The sequence below is a fragment of the Urocitellus parryii genome, chromosome 8 (genome assembly GCF_045843805.1).
Source record: "Urocitellus parryii isolate mUroPar1 chromosome 8, mUroPar1.hap1, whole genome shotgun sequence".
NCBI lineage: Eukaryota > Metazoa > Chordata > Mammalia > Rodentia > Sciuridae > Urocitellus > Urocitellus parryii.
The window spans coordinates 112,153,715-112,173,089 of NC_135538.1; the positions used below are offsets into that span (position 1 = coordinate 112,153,715).

The window sequence follows — 19,375 nt, forward strand, 5'->3', positions numbered from 1 at the left end:
AGTTAACCCAGTAGTGTATTTTGATGCATATTTGTATCAATAGCATTCTTGTTCTGTAACTTTTAAAAAATATATTTATTTATTTTCATGTGGTGCTGAGGATCAAATCCATGTGTGAGGCAAGTGCTCTACCACTGAGCTACAGCCCAGTGCTTGTTCTGTAATTTTTTAGTGACTATACATTGCACTTTGAATATGAAATATTCTTATATTAGTGAGACAAATGGATATGTAATCCCTCAAAAGAAGGCCTGAAAAATGGCCCTTCATTGTTAGACCAATGGAATGTATTTTACTTGGTTTGAATAGGGTATGTTAAGATTCAAGAACTGCTGCCTGGAGGGTCTGTCAGGTCAGATCATTTCTTTCCTTCACTATAGCAGACTTCTTGTAAGTTCAGGACTTTGACAGACCTTGGTTTTTGAATTCTGTATTGATTGTGTCCTTGGAAAAGTTAACTTAATCTTGTGTGTAACTCAATTTCCTATCTGTAAAGTGGGAAATTAAAAAGTATCCACTTAATACATTTCTTTGAATATTAAATAAGATGATATATGAAAAGTGCTTAGGGGGGCTGGGGTTGTGGCTCAGTGGTAGAGTGCTTGCCTTACATATGTGAGGCACTGAGTTCAATTCTCAGCACCACATATAAATAAATGAATAAAATAAAGGTCCATTAACACTAAAAATATTTTTTAAAAAAAGTGCTTAGGACTGCCTTAATAGATAGAAGCATTCTTTATTATTATTTATTTATTTATTATTATTAATTATTATTTTGATATGTGGTGTCACTATGTGCTGTGTGACTCAGACTCACTTTGAACTCTGGTCTCAAGCTATCTACCCACCTCAGTTTCCTAAGTAGCTGGAACTACAGTTTTGTGGTCCTGGGGAGTCCAACCCAGGGCTTTCATGTTTTCACATGCTGGGCAGGTGCTCCACTACTGAGTTACACCCCAGCCCTTAGCAATTTTTATTAAGTGAGAAGTACTTTCTATGTCCCTACTACAAGATGGTTAATTTACTAGCAGATTGTAATTTTGTTTAAGCTTGTTTCAGGTTAAAACAGTCAACAAATAGTTATTCAGCAAATATTTTAATGTCATTTGTTTGCAGGTTCAGGTTCATTGATAATTATAGTTTATGTTTCAAATGATCTTCTTGGTTATTCAAGTTTTGGTGTCATTTTGTAAAATCTGATTACTTAGGAGTAGAGTTGTCGTGTTGCTGTTTTCTTATTTACCTGTGATGGGAGTGTTACATTGCCTTCAATCAGTTGTCTTCTTGTAGGAACGATTTTTTAAAAAAATTATTTTTTAATTGTTGATAGACACAATATCTATATTTTTATGTGGTGCTGAGGATTGAGCTCAGTGTCTCACATATTTGAGGCAAACACTCTACCACTGAGCTACAACCACAGCCCTTATAGGAACTTTCTTAATTCACTTGTCATTTTGTGAGCAGCAATTTAATTAAAACTAGACCCCGTTTGGAAAATTCACTGAAGTAGGCACATGTAAACTTAGTACTCCCCATAAACAAGGAAGAGCACTGCCTCAGGCCTGCCTCTTTGTGGAATTCCCATTCTTAAGACACCTATTTATCTTATGAGACAATCAGCTGTTTTTTTAGAGTTTTTTTAAAAATATTTTTTAGTTGTTTATGAACCTTTATTTTATTTATTTGATTGTGGTGCTGAGAATTGAACCCAGTGCCTCATGTGTGCTAGGCAAGCACTCTACCACTGAGCCATAACCCCAGCCCCAAACGGCTGTTTTTGACATGTTGATCATAGGAGGGAGGCGGTGTCCACCCACATATTAAATGTTAGTAAAGCTTGATATTTTTAGTCATTTTTGTAGATTAAAAATAAATATCAAGAGAAGTGTTAATATTTTCTTCCCAAACCCTTACATATTGTGCTGTCCCTGGGAACCGAGCACCCAGTTTTGGAGAACCAGTAGCCAATTATTTGAATATTAATTCTTATTCTGATACAAGAATATGATTTGCTGATATATAACTCATAAATATTGTATTTAGCATCTTTGTGGTTATTTTTGTATGATATTTGTGGAAATAGTTGACTTCTAACATTGACATTCTTTGTCATCTAATACTGCCTTTCCCAGGGAAACCTCACAGAGGTTTTGTTAATCTTTGTTTTTCTGTCACCTCTCACTGGGCCTGTATTAAAAAGAGAGTTCAATAAATCTTTTTTTTTTTTTTTTTTTTTTTTTTTGTGGTGCTGGGGATTGAACCCAGGGCCTTATGCATGTGAGGCAAGCACTCTACCAACTGAGCTGTATCCCCAGCCTTCAATAAATCTCTTATCAAATGACTTACATGCATATTCAGAAACTAGTTTGTCCTTGGCAAAGAAGTAGAGAATCAAGGTAGTAATTGGCACATGGAGTTGCATGTCCTCTCAATAAAATAATTTTGTCATATACTTTTGTTATGTTCAGCTTTAACACTAAGAAACTGCCTCATATCTATAAACACTTACTTACAAGCATATAAAAATCACAGAATGGGGCTGGGTTGTGGCTCAGTGGTAAAGCTCTTGCCTAGCATGTGTGAGGCACATGCTGGGTTCAATCCTCAGCACCACATCAAAAATAAAGGTATGTGTCCATCTGTAACTAAAAAAAAAAATAATTAAAAAACAAAAACAGAATGACAAGACTTCGAAGCTGGACTGGATGTGACTTTGTCTTTCCCAGAGAAAAAGTTATCAGGAATCCTGTCATGTGAATCTCAGTCATGCCTGAGATTACTGCCCTGGGGAGAGTTCTCTTCTCCAAGTTTACAGAATATCAGAATCAAGGTTACGCCTACCAGTATGGTCAGTCTTCACCTCTTTATTTATATGTTTGGATGACAAGCACAGAGTATATATCAAAAGAAGTGGAGTGCCCTTCCCATGAGATAGTGATGTGATTTTTTTTAAAAGAGTGTTTAAGATGCAGACAGGACTTCATTTATCTCCCCAAGCGATATTAATTTAAAGTTTAAGGAATACTACTTGAAATTACACACCACATGGGTACCAAGAGCAGAAAGAAATTGCTAAACCATATGCTTGTAAATGCCATCTCTTCTCTCAAGAGAAAGATCATTTATATTTTGCAATTAAAGAGCAGAAGGTCCTTTCCCCCATAAAGGCCTTTCAGTCAGGAAAAGTGCGGGGTGGAGAGGGCTTCCCAGGGGAGATTCAAATAGCAGCATTCAAGGACTCATTGGCATCTCCACCTTGTGGAACTCTGTTCTTCAAGCATTTCCTGATTAAACCCTGGAGAATAAGCTTTAATTCTGAAAAATGTAGTTAGCCCTTGTTATAGTTAAGTTTGTAAATGGTTCTGCTGAAAGTGAGCCTCAAGTAAAGAAATTGATGTTTGGGTCAACTTGTTTTTTCCCTCCCCAGCAGGCAGTTATGACATTGCAGTGTATGAGCTGCATATGGTGCTCTCACTTTATTGACGGACATTGTTTATTATTTTGGTTAGAACAAATGGGTATGAGTTTCTAATTGCATAATAAACAGGCAGTAACCCTCAGGATTTAAGTACTGCTTCTTTAGTAATTTTTTAAATGTTTGGTGCATTTGAATCAATTAAAATGAATTAATCAAGAAAAATAATGTAGTTTCTTTATTATTCCTGGTAAATAAAAACATGTGAGGTCTTACCCCCAACTAATAATTGTATGTGATACCATGAAAGGTACCATTTTCTAGTGGATATATTTCTGTCCTCTCTTACACTAAGTCCTTGTTTCCCTGCCTTCTTATTCTTTCCGCCCACCTTGCAGGGACAGTTTGAAGGGAACACATTACCTTAGCCTTATCTTGTAGCTATAAGCAAGTTTAGACTTCAGGACTGTAACAAGAGTAAATCTCAGAACTCTTTGCTTGTTAGAAAATTCTACCTTAGATCTGGAAAAAGTCAGTTTGAAATCTCTTAGATGAAAATCTTAAATTGGGATAGATCAGATACTGTCCTTCTTAGAAGGACGTGTAGGTATCTGTTATACCTGTCTTAGTGTAATGGACTTTTTTGGGGGAGGAGGGGCTGTGTTAGTGTAATGAATTTTTGTCCTTGCCTTCAAGTTGTAATTAATTTTTATCTGTAATATATAGTCCCTCTGTTTGCCATTTCTGTCTTAGTCACTAAATCAGGTACTACTGGTTGTGGCAAATTAAAACACTTGTTCTCTGTTATATCAGCCAATTCATTTTGTAATTTTAACAGCCAAACTTATTGAAACATTTGTTTCTAGTTTTATTACAAATATAACATAATTATATAAACCGTTTAAAACATCATGGAAACAAATGGCACACTATATAAAATTTTTCTACAGCCTCAATCTATTGAATTACCCCTTATTAACAATATATATATATATATATATATATATATATATATATATATATATATATATTTCTGCATTTGCAGTGTCTATATTTTATTTTTTATTTTATGAGACAGGTTTTACTATGTTGCCTAAGCTGGCCTTGAACTCAGGATCTTTTTGCCTCCATCTCCTGAAATAACTGGGATTAAAGGCATGTGCCACCACACTCAATTTATATTATATTTGATTTGTTTAAGTAAAATAAGAGTTTACTATAGTAAAATAATTTCTTAATATGTTTTTTGCATGTAAATACATATATTTAAGATTTTTTCAAGGTCATAATATCTAACTTTATTTTTAATGATTCATAATATTTCACTATATTGATGTATCATTATTTGACCATTTCCTTTAAATGAACATTAAGGGTTTTCTTTCTTTCTTTCTTTCTTTCTTTTTTTTGTTTACAGAAAGTGCTGATGCTGACATTCATGTCTATTTAATTTTGCACTCTTGTGTGAATATCCAGGTTATTTTTTGAAGAGAGCCAGTCAACATTTTTTTAAAATAAATCCATATTTTTCTCCCATTGAATTGAAAAGCTACATTTATATAAATGACAAATTCCTTCATATATGTTTGTTTATTTCAGACTAATATGTTCTTAGGAGCTGTCCTTCTAATGTGACATTGTTTTGCTCTGATTTACAATTTTTTTTTTTTTTTTTAGTCTAGTAAGCTGGCCCTTTCTTTGCTTTTTTTTCTTTTTTCAGAATATATTCCAACTCACATATTTGTTCTTTCATTTGAACTCTCTTATGTCAGTTAACTTTAAAAATTCTTTTGTGATTTTGCCCTAGATTATTATTATTATTTTGGACAGAATGTCTTTATTTATTTTTATGTGGTGCTAAGGATTGAACCCCAGTGCCTCACATATGCGAGGCAAGTGCTCCACTACTGAGCTAGAGCTTTAGCCTTAAGATTATTTTTAATTCCTGGATTAATTAGAATTTTATTTCTCTTCATTTTAGAATACTTCTTGATAAGGGTGAATGTAGCTCAGTGTTACAGCACTTGCTTGCCATTCATGAAGCCCTGTGTTCAGTTTTCCAGCACTACAAACAGAAAAACCTGCAAACTTATTAATAAATAAAAAATTCTTAGGGATAGGGTTGTAGCTCAGTAGTAAAGTGCTTGCCTAGCATGTGTGAGGCACTGGGCTCAATCCTCAGCACCACATAAAAATAAACAAAGGCATTGTATCCATCTATAACTAAAAGTATTAAAAAAATAAATTCTCTTAAGTTTTTAGCTTGAACATGTATTTTTTTAAACTGTGTATCACGACCAAAGGCATTTTGTTGAATTTCATTTTCTAGAGATTCATTACAATAACATTTTTGTTCACAATATAAAGTATAATAAAACATCAAGTATCCGTTTTTCATGTGCTGATTTAAGAATGATTGATCTCTTTATGATATTGAGTCTTTTTATTCCAAAACAATGTGTGTTTCCTTATTTATTTTTCTTAAATTCTTCAGTAGAGCCTGCACCTCCACTTTAGGTTGGTTATTTTTCCCATATTTTTAATTGATACATTATAGTCATATGTAATGACAGGATTTGTTGTTATACATTCCTGCATGCACACAATATAACAATATAATTTGGCCAATAGCATTCCCCAGTATTTCCTTTTCCCCTTTCCTCACCCCATTCCTTTTCTTTGACTTTTCATCCCCTACCCTGCCTGCCTTTTTCTTTTTCCTCTCTAGCTTCCATATATGAGAGAAAATATGACTCTTGACTGTCTGAGATTGGCTTATTTTGCTTAACACAGTGGTCTCAAATTCCATCCACTTTCCTGCAAATGACAAAATTTCATTTTTATTTATGACCAAATAAAACTCCATTATGTGTGCATATCACATTTTCTTTATCCATTCATTTATTGATGGACACCTAGACTGGTTTCATAATTTGGCTATTATGAATTGTGCTGCTATAAACATGGATATGTTGAATTATGCAGGATAAATACTGAGGAGTGGTATAACTGGGTCATATGGTGGATGGACAGCATGCCTTTATTTTATTTTGTTTTATGTAGTTCTGAGGATTGAACCCAGTGCCTCACACATGCTAGCCAAGTGCTCTGCCACTGAGCTACAGTCCAGCCCCATTCCTAGTCTTTTGAGGAACCGATTTCCAAAGTGGTTGTACTAATTTCAGTCCTACCAACAGTTTAAAAGTGTTCCTTTTTATCTGCATTCTCTCCACCATTTATTATTGTTTGTATTCTTTTTTTAAGTGCGCTTTAAAAAAAATCCATTTGTTTATTTTTATGTGGTGCTAAGGATTGAACCCAGTGCATGTGTCAGGTATTATGATGCCTCCAGCATTGCTTTTTTGGCTTAGAATTGCTTTGGCTATTCAGGGCCTTTTGTTCAAATGAATTCATTTTAGCACTGTTTTTTTTTTTCTTCTAGTTCTGTGAAGAATGTCATTGGTATTTTGATAGGAGTTGCACTGAATCTGTATATGGCATTTGGTAGTATGGTCATTTAAACAATATTCATTCTGCCTATCCATGAACATGGGAGGTCTTTCCGTCTTCTAATGTCGTCTTTAGTTTCTTTTTTCAGTGTTCTATAGTTTTCACTGTAGAGGGCTTTCATCTCCTTGGTTAGATTTATTCCTAGGTATTTTATTTGAGACCTTTGTGAATAGGATTGTCAGCCTGATTTTTTTAGTCAGCAGATTCATTATTGATATATAGGAAAGCTATTGATTTTTCTATGCTGATTTTGTAAACTGTTACATTGCTGAATTTACTAACTTTACCATTTCGGTGGAGAGCTTTTTTTATTTTTAATATTTCTTTTTTAGGTGTTGATGGACACAACACAATGCCTTTATTTTTTTAATATGGTGCTGAGGATCGAACCCAGATCCCGCCCGTGCTAGGCGAGCACTCTACTGCTGAGCCACAATCCCAGCCCCTTAGTGGAGCTTTTTGGATCTTGTTAAGTATAAGATCATCATATCATTTGAAAACAGTGATAGTTTTACTTCTTCCTTTCCTATTTTTATCCATTTCCTTCTCTTGCTTAATTGCTCTGGCTAGAATTTCTAGTGCTATATTAAACAAATAAGAGTGGTAAGAGTGGGCATCCTTGTCTTTTTCCAGATTTTAAAGGAAATGCTTTCAGTTTTTCCCTGTTCACTTTGTTGTTGGCTTTGGGTTTTTCAGATATGTAGTCTTTGTGATGTTGAGGTAGGTTCCTTCTATCCCTAGTTTCTTCAGTGTTTTTGTCAGGAATGGGTGCTGAAATTTTGTCTGCATCTACTGAGATGACTAAGTGATTTTTATCTTTAATTCTATTTATGTGATTAATTACATTTATTGATTTGCATATGTTAAATTATCCTTATATCCTCGGGATAAAACTCATTTGATCATAACGTACAATATTCTCTCTCTCTCTCTTTTGTTATCCGGGATTGAACCTAGGGCACCTTAACCACTGAGCCACACCCCCAGCCCTTTTAATTCTTTTTATTTGGAGACAGGGTCTCACTAAGTGGCTTAGGGCCTTGCTAAGTTGCTGAGGCTGGCTTTAAACTCTGATCCTCCTGCCTCAACCTCCTGAGTGCTGGCAATACAGATGTGCACCACTATGCCCAGTGACAATATTCTTAATATGTTGTTAAACACAAATTGCTATTATTGGATCAAGAATTTTGAATATAAGTTCATCAGGGATATTTATCTGTAGTTTATTTCCTTGATGTATCCTTATCTGGTTTTGGTATGAGTGTGAATTTGGAAGTGTTCATTCCCTTTCTATTTCGTGGAATAATTTGAGGAGCCTTGACATTAGTTCTTTAAAGGACTGGTAGAACCTGTAGTAGAGTTTTATATTTCCTTTACATGTCCTGTGAATGTATTCCTAGATGTTGCATGTATTTAGTATTTATAAATTATGAATTATTTTACTTATATTTTCTAGCTGGTTTATTTTGCATGGAAGAATACTATATATTTTCATACAGTTATTTGATGTGGTCATGGTGAACCACTTGGTGAACTTCCCTTATGTTCTTTAATATGTTTTGGTTGATTCCTATGGCTTTTTAACGAGGCAGTTATCATCTACAAATGACTCTTTGCTCCTTTGTTTCCTCATCTGTTTTTGTTTGATTTGGTTAATTGCATTATCTTTTGTTCCTGAAAAAATCTTAATAGTGATAAGAGTAGTCATATCTCAATGTTTCTTGTTTATTAACCTAAAGCTTACATCTTTTAGGCTATATGGATGTGTGCATCAAATTAATGAAGTAATTTTTTATTCCCGGTCAAAACATTTTACAAAGTTGATAATATTTACAAAGGTATTTAAGCTTTTACAGTTCTAATTATATTTTTTTCTCCTTTAATCTTTTTTTAAAATTTGTAGTTGTATATGGACAGCATGCCTTTATTTGATTATTTTATTTAAAAAAAATTTTTAGTTGCAGATGGACACAATATCTTTATTTTCTTACAGTGCTGAGGATCTCTAACTCAGTGCCTCACATGTGCAAGACAAGTGCTCTACCACTGAGCTACCGCTCTAGCCCCTATTTGTTTATTTTTATGCTGTGCTAAGGATCAAACACAGTGCCTCACACATCCTAGGCAAACATTCTGCCATTGACCTACACCCCACCCCTCCTTTAAGCTTTTAACCTGAAGACGCTTTAAAGAAGATTGAGTATCCTTTGAGACTTTTTATAGTACCTGAAGTTCTTTTATCACATGAAGTTCAGCTACCTTTCAAACCATACAAATCCCACTCTTAGAAAAAGGGATGAGAAATATGACATTAAAGAAAAGTGAAGGAATGAGTACTGCTCAGTTTCTCATTGTAGGTTGTGTCTTTGTATGTAAAGTAAAATTTCTATACAGTTTTCAGTCTCATGGGAGATTTTCTCCTGAGCTAGAATACTGCTCTCTGAAGTGGTTGTGCTAATTTTCAGTCCTGCCAACAATGTATAAGTATACCTTTTTCGCCACATCCTCACCAGGAATTATTGTTATTTGTGTTCTTGGTGATTGTTATTCTGATTGGAGTGGGGTGAAATCTCATTATAGTTTTGATTTGCATTTCCCTAATTGCTAAAGTTGTTGAACATTTTTTTTTCATTTATTTGTTGGCCATGTTTTTTTTTTTTTTTTTTTTTTTTGAGAAATGCCTGATTAGATCACTTTCCAATTTATTGATTGGGTTTTTTTGTGATAAGTTTTTTGAGTTCTTTATATATTCTGGATATTAATCTCTTGTTGGAAGTAGCTGACAAAGATTCTCTCCCATTTGGTAGGCTCTCCCTTCATGCTCTTCTTTCCTTTGTAGTTCAGAAGCTTTTCAATTTGATGCCATCTCACTTGTTGATTTTTTTTTTAAATTTTATTTTTTGAGCTTCAGGAGTCTTATTAAGGAAGTTGGTACCTGTGCCAATATGCTGGAGTGTCTACTCTGTTTTTCTTCTAGCAGGTATAGTATTTCTGGTCTAATTCCTAGATCTTTGATCAACTTAGAATTGGTTTTTGTGCAGGGTAAGAGATAGGGTTCTAGTTTCATTCTTCTACAATATGGATGTCCAGTTTTCCCAGCACCAATCGTTGGAAAGGTTATCTTTTCTCCAACATGTTTTTTGAGTCTTTCTCATTGCTGTGCCTGTGTGGGTTGTCTCTGTGCCTTCTGTTACATTGGTCCCCACATTTGTTTTTGTGCCAGTACTATGCTCTTTTTGTTTCTAAAGCTCTATAGTATAATTTGAAATTGGGTATTTTTACCTCCAGCATGGCTCCTTTTGCTCAGAGTTGCTTTGATTTTCTGGGTTTTTAATTCTTCCATATGAATTTTAGGACTTTTTAGTAGCTCTATGAAGAGTATCATTGGTATTTTGATGGGGATTGCATGGAATCTGTAGGTCACTTTTGGTAATTTGGCCATTTTAGCAATATAAATCCTGCCTATCCAAGAACATGGGAAAGCTTCCCATCTTCTAGTGTCATCTTTAATTTCTTTCTTCAGAGTTCAATAATTTTTATTATAGAGGTCTTTCACCTCATTGGCTAGATTTATTCCTAGATATTTCATTTTTTGAAACTATTGGAATGGAAGTGTTTTCTTGATTCTTTTTCAGTGAATTCATTATTGGTTTAAATAAAAGCTATTGATTTTTGTGTGCTGGCTTTGTATCCTGATACTCTGCTGAATGTGTTTATCAGTTCTAGATGTCCTATGGTGGATTTTTTTTTTTTTTAAGGCAAGAGTAAATAGAGAAGGATTTATTTAAGTGAGAGGAGAAGAGAGAACTCTTACAATGCAGGAGTGGACCTGGCAGCAGGAAAAACCCCTCTGGTGGAGTTTTTTAATCTTCTCGATATAGGATAATAATCTGCAGTGATAGTTTGAATTCTTCCTTTCTTATTTGTATTCCTTTTATTTCCTCCAGTTGCCTAATTGCCCTGCCTAAAATTTCAAGTACTGTATTGAATAGGAGTGTTGAGAGTGGACATTCTTGTCTTGTTTCTGATTTTTGGAGAAAATGCTTTCAGTTTTTACTTATTCAATATGAGATCAGCTTTGGGTTTCTTGTATATAGTCTTCATGATGTTGAGGTAAGCTTCTTCTGTCCCTAGTTTCTTCAGTGTTCTTTTTTTTTTTTTTTTTTTGGAATGTTGCCAAAGGCTTTTCTGCACCTGTTGATATGATCATGGGTATTTTGTTGTTAATTTTATTTATCTTGTGAGTTACATTTGTTCATTTGCACCTGTTGAGCCATCCTTGCTTCCTTGGAATGAAACCAACTTGATCTTGATGTACAATCCTGTTAGTGTGCTGTTGAATAGGATTTGCTGTTTTTTTCATTGGTTCTTTTTAATTATACATGTCAGTAGATTCCATTTTGATATAATTATACAAGCATGGGTGGATTTGCTAATAGTTTTATTAAGGAGCTTTACATCTGTTCATCTAGGATATTGGTCTGTAGTTTCCTTTTCTTGATATGGTCTTATCTGGTTTTGGTATCGGGAGGTACTCGCTTTATAAAATGAATTTAGAAGTGTCCCCTTTTTCTATTTTATGGAATGATTTGAGGAGCACTTGGCATTAGTTCTTCATTAAAGGTCTGGTGGGGTCCAGCTGCGAATCCATCTGGGTCTGGGCTTTTCTTTGTGGGGAGATTTTATTACTGCTTCAATGTTTTTCCTTGTTATTGGTCTGTTTAGGTTTTCTACATCCTCTTGGTTCAATTTTGATAGGTTGTATGTGTCTAGAAATTTGTTCCAATTTTTTGGAATATGGAATATGTTTTCAAAATAGACGCTACTGATCCTCTGGATTTCACTGACTGTGATATCTCCTCTTTCATTTTGAATTTTATTAATTTGGGGTTTCTATTTCTTTTGATTAGTTTGGCTAAGGGTTTAGCAGTCTTTATCTTTCAAAAAAAAAACCCACCTCTTTGTTACATTGATCCTTTATATTTTTTATTCTCTATTTCATTTATTTCTGCTCTGATCTTAATTTTTTTCTTCCTTCTACTATTTTTTTTTTTTAGATTATAAAGACTTCTTCTTTAATCAAGGCTTTTAACATGGAACAGATTTCTCCAATAAAATGGAAAATTTCCAATACATTAAGACATGAATCCATAAGTCATAGTACATACAACACCCAGCAGGAAAAAACCAAAACAGCAAGTTCACACAATCCCTATAACAGCCGTGCTCTGATTCCCAGATGCTCCCTCCATCTGCCAAGTGTGTTCAGCTGGATACAGAGCACCCTGTGGCTCCTGGGGTCACACCCACCTAAGGCTCTGTGGTCCACAGAGCACTCACTGGCAGGGCCACAGTGGCTCTGTTCCACAGGCAAAGCAGTTTACCAGCACATTCAAACAGGGTATTGAAATCCTTTAAATATCAAAGTGGAAAACAAGAAGGCAACACAATCATGTTACCAGAAAGATATCAGAAAGTAAGGACAGCTGTGTAAAGCTCAAGGCTGAAAAGCAGCTCGCCAGCTTCACTTCTTTGGCTTCTTGGGTAGTGGCCGCGGGAACAGCAACATGTGAGGTTCTGGTTCGTGGATCATATAATGAACCCTCCCTGACTGCTGAATGCCAAGATTTCTTCATTCATATTCAGACATCAGTGGGTCTTAGGGACCAGTTTGGCTATGTCCTTGGGCAACATGACATGCTTGTCCATGACTGGATAGGCCCGTGGATTTGTTGGTGTGTGCCTGTGGGCCTGACAGGAGCAAAAGGTTTCTACCACCAGGAGATAGTGGTTTGGAGCCCATTGTGGTGATTAATGTCCATTTTTAAGGGACCCCTCAGTTCCCCTTCTCTGGGTTTTCCCCTCCCCCTGGGCAAAGCTGTTGTCTGGGCATTAGGTTTTGGTCCCTGTCCTTTTTGCCCTTCCTTCTACTAGTTTTGGAAGTGTGTGTGTGTGTGTGTGTGTGTGTGTGTTTCCCCTAGGACCTTGCAGTGTATTATTAGGTTATTTATTTGGGATCTCTGATTTTTATATGTAGGCACTCAGCTATAAACGTTCCTCTTAACACCATCTTTATAGTGTCAGAGATTCTGGATGTTATATCTCTAATCTTGTTTGAGTCTTAAGAATTTTAAAATTTCTCCCTTGCTTTCTTTTGTGGCCCATTCATTATTCAACAGTGCATTGTTAAGACTGTGTGTTTCTGTATTTTTTTTTTGTTGAAATATAATTTCATTCCATTATGATTTGGCAACAGTCAAGGAATTCATATATGTACATATATATGAATACAATTGTATATTTTTAATACAAATATAAACATGTATAATTAAAAATATTTTCCAAGACTTCATGTATTTGCTGACTTACTTCATGGTCTGTTTTGGAGAAAATTCCACAAGCAGCTGAGATGAAAGTGATTTTTTTAGTATGAAGTGTCTTTACTTGTTTTATGTCTGGATGACTTATCTATTAGTGAGAGAACTGTTAAAATCACCCAGTATTATTGTACTGGGGTCTGTCTGAGCCTTTATGTTGAGTAGTGTTTGTTTTATGTGGTTAGGTGCTCTGACATTTGGGGCATAGACATTTACTATTGTTATATTTTCTTACTGAATTATTCCCTTTAGCAGTATAATGTGGCTTTCTTTATCTCTTTCCTTCTCCCATTGAGCCACCATGCTCCTTGCCTGCCACTTTGTATTCCTTTTATTAATTTTCTTCCTATTCTGGCATCCAATTTGGTTTTTGCTTGGTTGCTAGCTCTCTGAGATGCCTACAGCTGTTTTTCTACAGCCTTCCTACCTCAATATGCTGCTGCAAACTGTTGTTTTAATTCAGTCTTGGAGATCTGCTATAATATTGTGGATTCCTCTAATTTGCCATTTCTTCCTCCAGATAAAGATTTATGCATCTAGTATAGGTGATAAGATGCCTGCTTGTTTGAGAAGAAATCTCAATATTTCACATTGCATAATTAAAAAAAAAAAAACATACACCATAGTGGAAGTTCAGAGCCAGTCCCAATGGCATTATCTACCTCTCTGTAAAGTATGTGTCTTTCTTAATGGTCTCTCCAGGTTTCTTCTCTCAATAAACATTTAAAATGAATGAACACAAAAAACTAATTTCAGTTACAAATTATTCTTTGATGATGTACCTTGGAGTTTTGTTTTGTTTTCTTCCCTCTCTATAGGTGATAAAGCGGACTCTTAAGCTTCTTGTGTACCAATTTTGAAATTTCTACAATTGCAGTATTCATAAAGTAAATGAAATACTTTTCACATAATAATTCTTTGTTAACTATTGCTACGTAACAAAGCTTTCTAAAATTAATGGCTTAAATGGATAATGATTTTATATTTAATACAGTTTTGTGGATCAGGAATTTGAATAGGGCCCAGCTGGGTTGGTGTGTGTCTGCACCACATGATGTCTGCTGAAGGTAGAACATCCTCACGTATCTATGCCCTTGACTAGAGGGGCTCTGATGACAGTGAGCAGGTTGTAATGACTTGACTGAGATCATATGTCTGGGGACTTGGTTTTCATTTCACCCAGGGTTCTTTGGTTCTTCCTTGGGCAGTATCAAGGCCTCTCATTTTCCATCTGACTTCTCCACATGATCAAGGTAACTCAGGATTCTCAATGGGCAAAAGCAGAAGTTGCCCAACTTTCTCAAGGCACAGTCACTTCTGTGATCCCAGGACCATCCAAGATTCAGGGAGAATGGAAATGGAATCCACTTCTCAGTAGGCAGATGGTATGTTTGTATAGGGAAGGGAAGAGAATTGAAAGCAGCCATTTTAGGGACTATCTATCCCAATATTAATGTATTTGTATGAACTTTTCGAAATTTCCATTCCTCCACATAAATTTTGATTCGCATGTTATATTCTGGTTTTATAGCTTAATTATCCTGATTTTATATTCAAGCTAAAACAAATTAAAAGGCAGTGTGGCAGAGTTATAAAATGTAACTTAAAAAACTATTTTCTATATCTATGTCATTACAGGTGTGAAAATAGTCTCATAGAAGTTAAATGTTTGTCAAAGGTCACATGTATAAGTAATGGCAGAATAACTTATGAAACTGAAGAAGTAAGTCAATACAGTTTCACTTTTTAGACTTTAAAAATATTTTTCCAGGGGCTGGGGCTGTAGCTTAGTGGTAGAGTGCTTGCCTCACACATATAAGGCACTAGGTTTAATCCTCAGCACCACATAAGAATAAAATTAAATAACCATAAAAAATATTAAAAAGTCGAAAAAATATTTTTTCCAATTCAAAAGCTTATCAAAATAATTTGTGGCTTAAAAATTAACTTTATTCATGTGTGGTTTCAAAAAATATGCATTTAAGAAAGTTCATGTGTAAAAGCAGGTAGACCCCAACTACCAGGTTGTAAATAAGCTAGCCCAACTTTTTCCATTTAAGCTATGAATTGATAACTTTGTTAGCGTCTTTAACCCCTTTGTAAATAATATTCATAATAGAATTATATCCTAAATGAATTTCTCGGTGGATATTTTGTGAACTTGTGGACTAAGGGATGTAAACTATAATAGCCATCTTTGCATTACTATAATTAAGTATCTGAAGCAGGATCACTATAAAGGAGAGAGGTTTGTTTAGCTCACAGTTTTAGAGGTTCCAGGGTGTAGCACTGGCTTTGGCTGAGGACCTCATGCCAACATTGTTGAGAATGCATGTTGACAAAAGAAATCACATCTTGAAACAGGGAAGCCAGAGAGCTGCTAGGTGATTCCAGGCTTGTTCTTTTTATAGCAGTCCTCTAGAGAGTCTTTTCAGAACTACTTTAGTCCTGTCCCAGGGCAATGCCCTCAATGGCCCAAAGGACTTCCCACTAGACCCCACCTCTTAAAGGTTACATATCACTCCCACCACCATCATCCTCAGGACCAACCCTCCAACACATGGCCCCTGGGGAAAAACAACATCCAAACCATAGGGTGTACCTACAACAACTGTTTAAATCAGTGGCTCTTCTCCAGGCTGCTCATTACAATCACTTCAGAGTGATGATTCCAATGCCTGGGCTCCATTCCAGACTCATTCAATAAGAATCTCTCAGGATGGGACTCGAGCATTCCCCCCCCCCCTTTTTAAGTTCCCCATATAGTTGCTATGTGTGGCAACTCACTGAGAATCACTGGTCTAATTAAAATTATTTCTATTTGCTAATAAAATAAAAAATTCTGTTTATTCCACACTAAGTGGCTATTTTCCATACCCAGCAATATTCTCTTTATGTCTCCACTTGGAAAAACATAATTAAAATGTAAATTTAGCAAATGAAATTATATGTATTGAGAAGTGAAGAGATGGAGAAACCTATTAAGATAGATATTTACATATGTACTATTAATGTTTATGATATATCAGTTGAAGAATTGTAAATTTCCCTTTTGAGCTAGTTAACCAAAAATCAATCATTGTTTGGCAAGAGTTATTCTGTCAATAATTTGAGTCTTGGCCATGACCTAGACAAAATGTTAAGAGATTCATACCAGAGTGTGTTCACTAGGACTATGCATTGCATCCTTTCACCCAAACCGTGTTTGTGCCTTCATCGGAATAATGGATAGTAATGTGTGCAGTCCTGGTAACAAGAATAGGATTCTGGAGTGAGTTTCTAGTAGCTTTCAGAATTTCCTAGCTAACATAAGAAATGAACATGTTATTTTGAATATCAGTTGGGTAACCCAGCAGAAAAAATGAAAAAACCTCATCTGATCCTTTGTCTAGAGCATAGTCAGTTCTTGATCACACATTAGGGAGGGATTGGCAAAATGGCCTGTTGACCAAATCCAGGTCTTTTTTTTTTTTTTTTTGGTATTGGGGATTGAACCCAGGGGCACTCAACCACCGAGCCACATCCTCAGCCCTTTTTTGTATTTTATTTACAGACAGGGTCTCACTGAGTTGCTTAGGGCCTCACCAAGTTGCTGAGGCTGGCTTTGAACTTTCGATCCTCCTGCCTTAGCCTCCTAAACCACTGGGATTACATGTGTGTGCCGCTGTGCCCAGCTCAAGTTTTTTTTTTTTTTTTTTTTAATTTTAGTTGTAGGTGGACACAATACCTTTATTTTATTTTTATGTGGTGCTGATGATCGAACCCAGTGCCTTCCACATGCGGGGCGAGCACTTTATCACTGAGCTACGACCCCAGCTCTCCAGTTCTTTTTTTCTAACAAATAGTTTTACTGAAACAGCCTTGTTCTGTAAGGCTATTTGTTGTCTGTGGCTGCATTTAGGCTCCCGTGGCAGAGTCGTATGGTTGTGACAAAGGCTGTATAGTGAACAAAACCTAAAATACTTTCTCTGATCCTTTGCAGAAAGTTTGCCCTCCTTCGTAATGTGTCTTACACATTAGACTACAGTAGCACACATTACCTGCTATGCTCCTAAACAGAGTCTTTGAAGGTGAATTTGGTCCTTCATACACAAGTGACTTAGAGACATTTCAGTTTTGAGGCTGCACTAGAAGGAGAGGGATTTGTCCTGGCAATAACAGGAGGATGCTGCTAGTCCCCTGATGCTCCTACCTATTATAAGGGGACCAGGAGCTCTCTCACTTACCTGAGTGGATGTCTCTTTGCTAGCTGGTCCTTCCCTGTTCTCCTGCATCACAGTCCTTGCTGTTGATTCCTTTGTTGGGGGCAGGCGTGTGATAGTAGGTAGCTTCAGGAACTTGGTCTGTGAAGCTCTTCATTGTAGTTGTAGGACAGAAAGGCTATTTTTACCTTGCAAATAATGGATCTGGATATGGAAGTTTTAAAGCCTTGATTCTGGTCCAAATAGAGAGTTCATGAAGGTATATGCGGCCACTGGGGAAAACATATCCGGCTCAATTCCCTTAGTGTCTGGTGCAACCGAGGAGTAGCTGAGTCGCCTCTGGGCAACCAGATCTCTCTCCACCGGGGGCACTGAATGCTAGTAAAGTCTTCATATAATAATGGAAGAGAAGTACCTGCAAATACATTAGGGGCTTAAAACATAAGTATTTTTAGCTTTCTAAAATCATAAATCCCCTTTCTAACATGTAAAACTATTAATCAACCTATAACCTTTGATTTTCAGTTACTTTGTAGAAAGACATTGCGTATAAAAGTCAGGAAGTGCCTATAAGTGAAATAAAATGTAGTGAGGTTCTGGTAAACACTAGTAACCTAATCATCAGAACTACAAGATTGAGATGGAAATTAGTCTTTTTTTTAAAAGTTTTTTTTTAGTTGTACATGGACACAATACCTTTATTTTATTTATTTACTTTTATGTGGTGCTGGGGATTGAACCCAGGGCCTCACATCTGCAAGGCAAGAGCTCTACCACTGAGCCACAACCCCAGCCCGGAAATTATAGTCTTGAGAAAAATTCTGGAGTTCTTCTTTTTTGAGAGGGGCTTGGATGCTACTGTAGACTTTCATTAATGTCAAGTTATTTTTGTGATTCCAGAAGATTACTTTTTGGAGAGTATTTAAGATGGTTTTACACCAAAGTATCTTCTGTGAAATCTGATAATTTTATTTATTCTGTTTGTAATTGAGGCCTAGATCTATGCCTGGGTGTATCTGGGTATAGTTATGCTAAACCTTACTAAATAAATGTATGTAAAATAATGTTGATTTTTTTTCTTTTTCCTGCGGGTACAATAAGGAATGTGGGACCTGTACTTGGCTCAGTTTTCTAGAATATGATGGTTTTAATTGCCTGAATGTTTGAAGATCCTGGAATTTTGCTTTTCCACTGTGACAAGGCCTGAAAGTGTTTCTCAGAATAAATCAGTTAATAAAGCAACCATTGATGAGTGCTCTCTCATGTTAATTTTTTGAGCACTTTGAACTTTTGCTTAGTTGTATTATCAGGTGGCTTTCTGAGTGCACTGTCTTCCATGCTAACTCTTACCCCTTCTTTGTGTGCTAGATCAGTGACTACCGTCTGTTCTACAAGATGAGTAACAGCCACCCTCTTCGCCCCTTTACTGCAGTGGGGGAAATTGATCACGTGCACATTTTGTCTGAGCACATCGGTGCCTTGTTGATTGGGGAAGAATATGGTGATGTCACATTTGTCGTGGAAAAGAAACGTTTTCCTGCCCACAGGGTAATTTTAGCAGCCAGATGTCAATATTTTCGGTAAGTGTGTAATGTTTTTTTGAAAATTTAAGTCGTTGTGTAGAAAACACTGGTATTTTCTACTCTGAAAAATATGCACCTAAGCAAACTAGCAAATTCTAGCAAACTTTTAATTCAGCCTCTCTAAGAATTTCATCTTGGTAGACTTTTAAAAATTATTATTATTTTTTAGAATCACCTTTTCCTTTAGGAACCATCTTAGAGTTAAGGAGTTTGAAGGCTTCCCAGGCCAGACAGTGCCCATTGACTATTTTTTAAGATATGAAGAATATTTCTTAGACTGTC

The 19,375-nt window shown here is 35.8% G+C and overlaps 1 protein-coding gene across 1 annotated transcript in view; it reads left to right on the forward strand.

Moving 5' to 3' along the window:
- The window catches only part of Btbd9 (BTB domain containing 9), a 415,087-nt gene that overhangs the window by 22,554 nt on the left and 373,158 nt on the right, over window positions 1-19,375 (forward strand). The window contains exon 2 of the mRNA XM_026383694.2: window positions 18,879-19,090. Within this exon, the coding sequence (XP_026239479.1) occupies window positions 18,906-19,090 (185 nt within the window). The 5' untranslated portion in view covers window positions 18,879-18,905. The remainder of the gene's footprint in view (window positions 1-18,878; window positions 19,091-19,375) is intronic.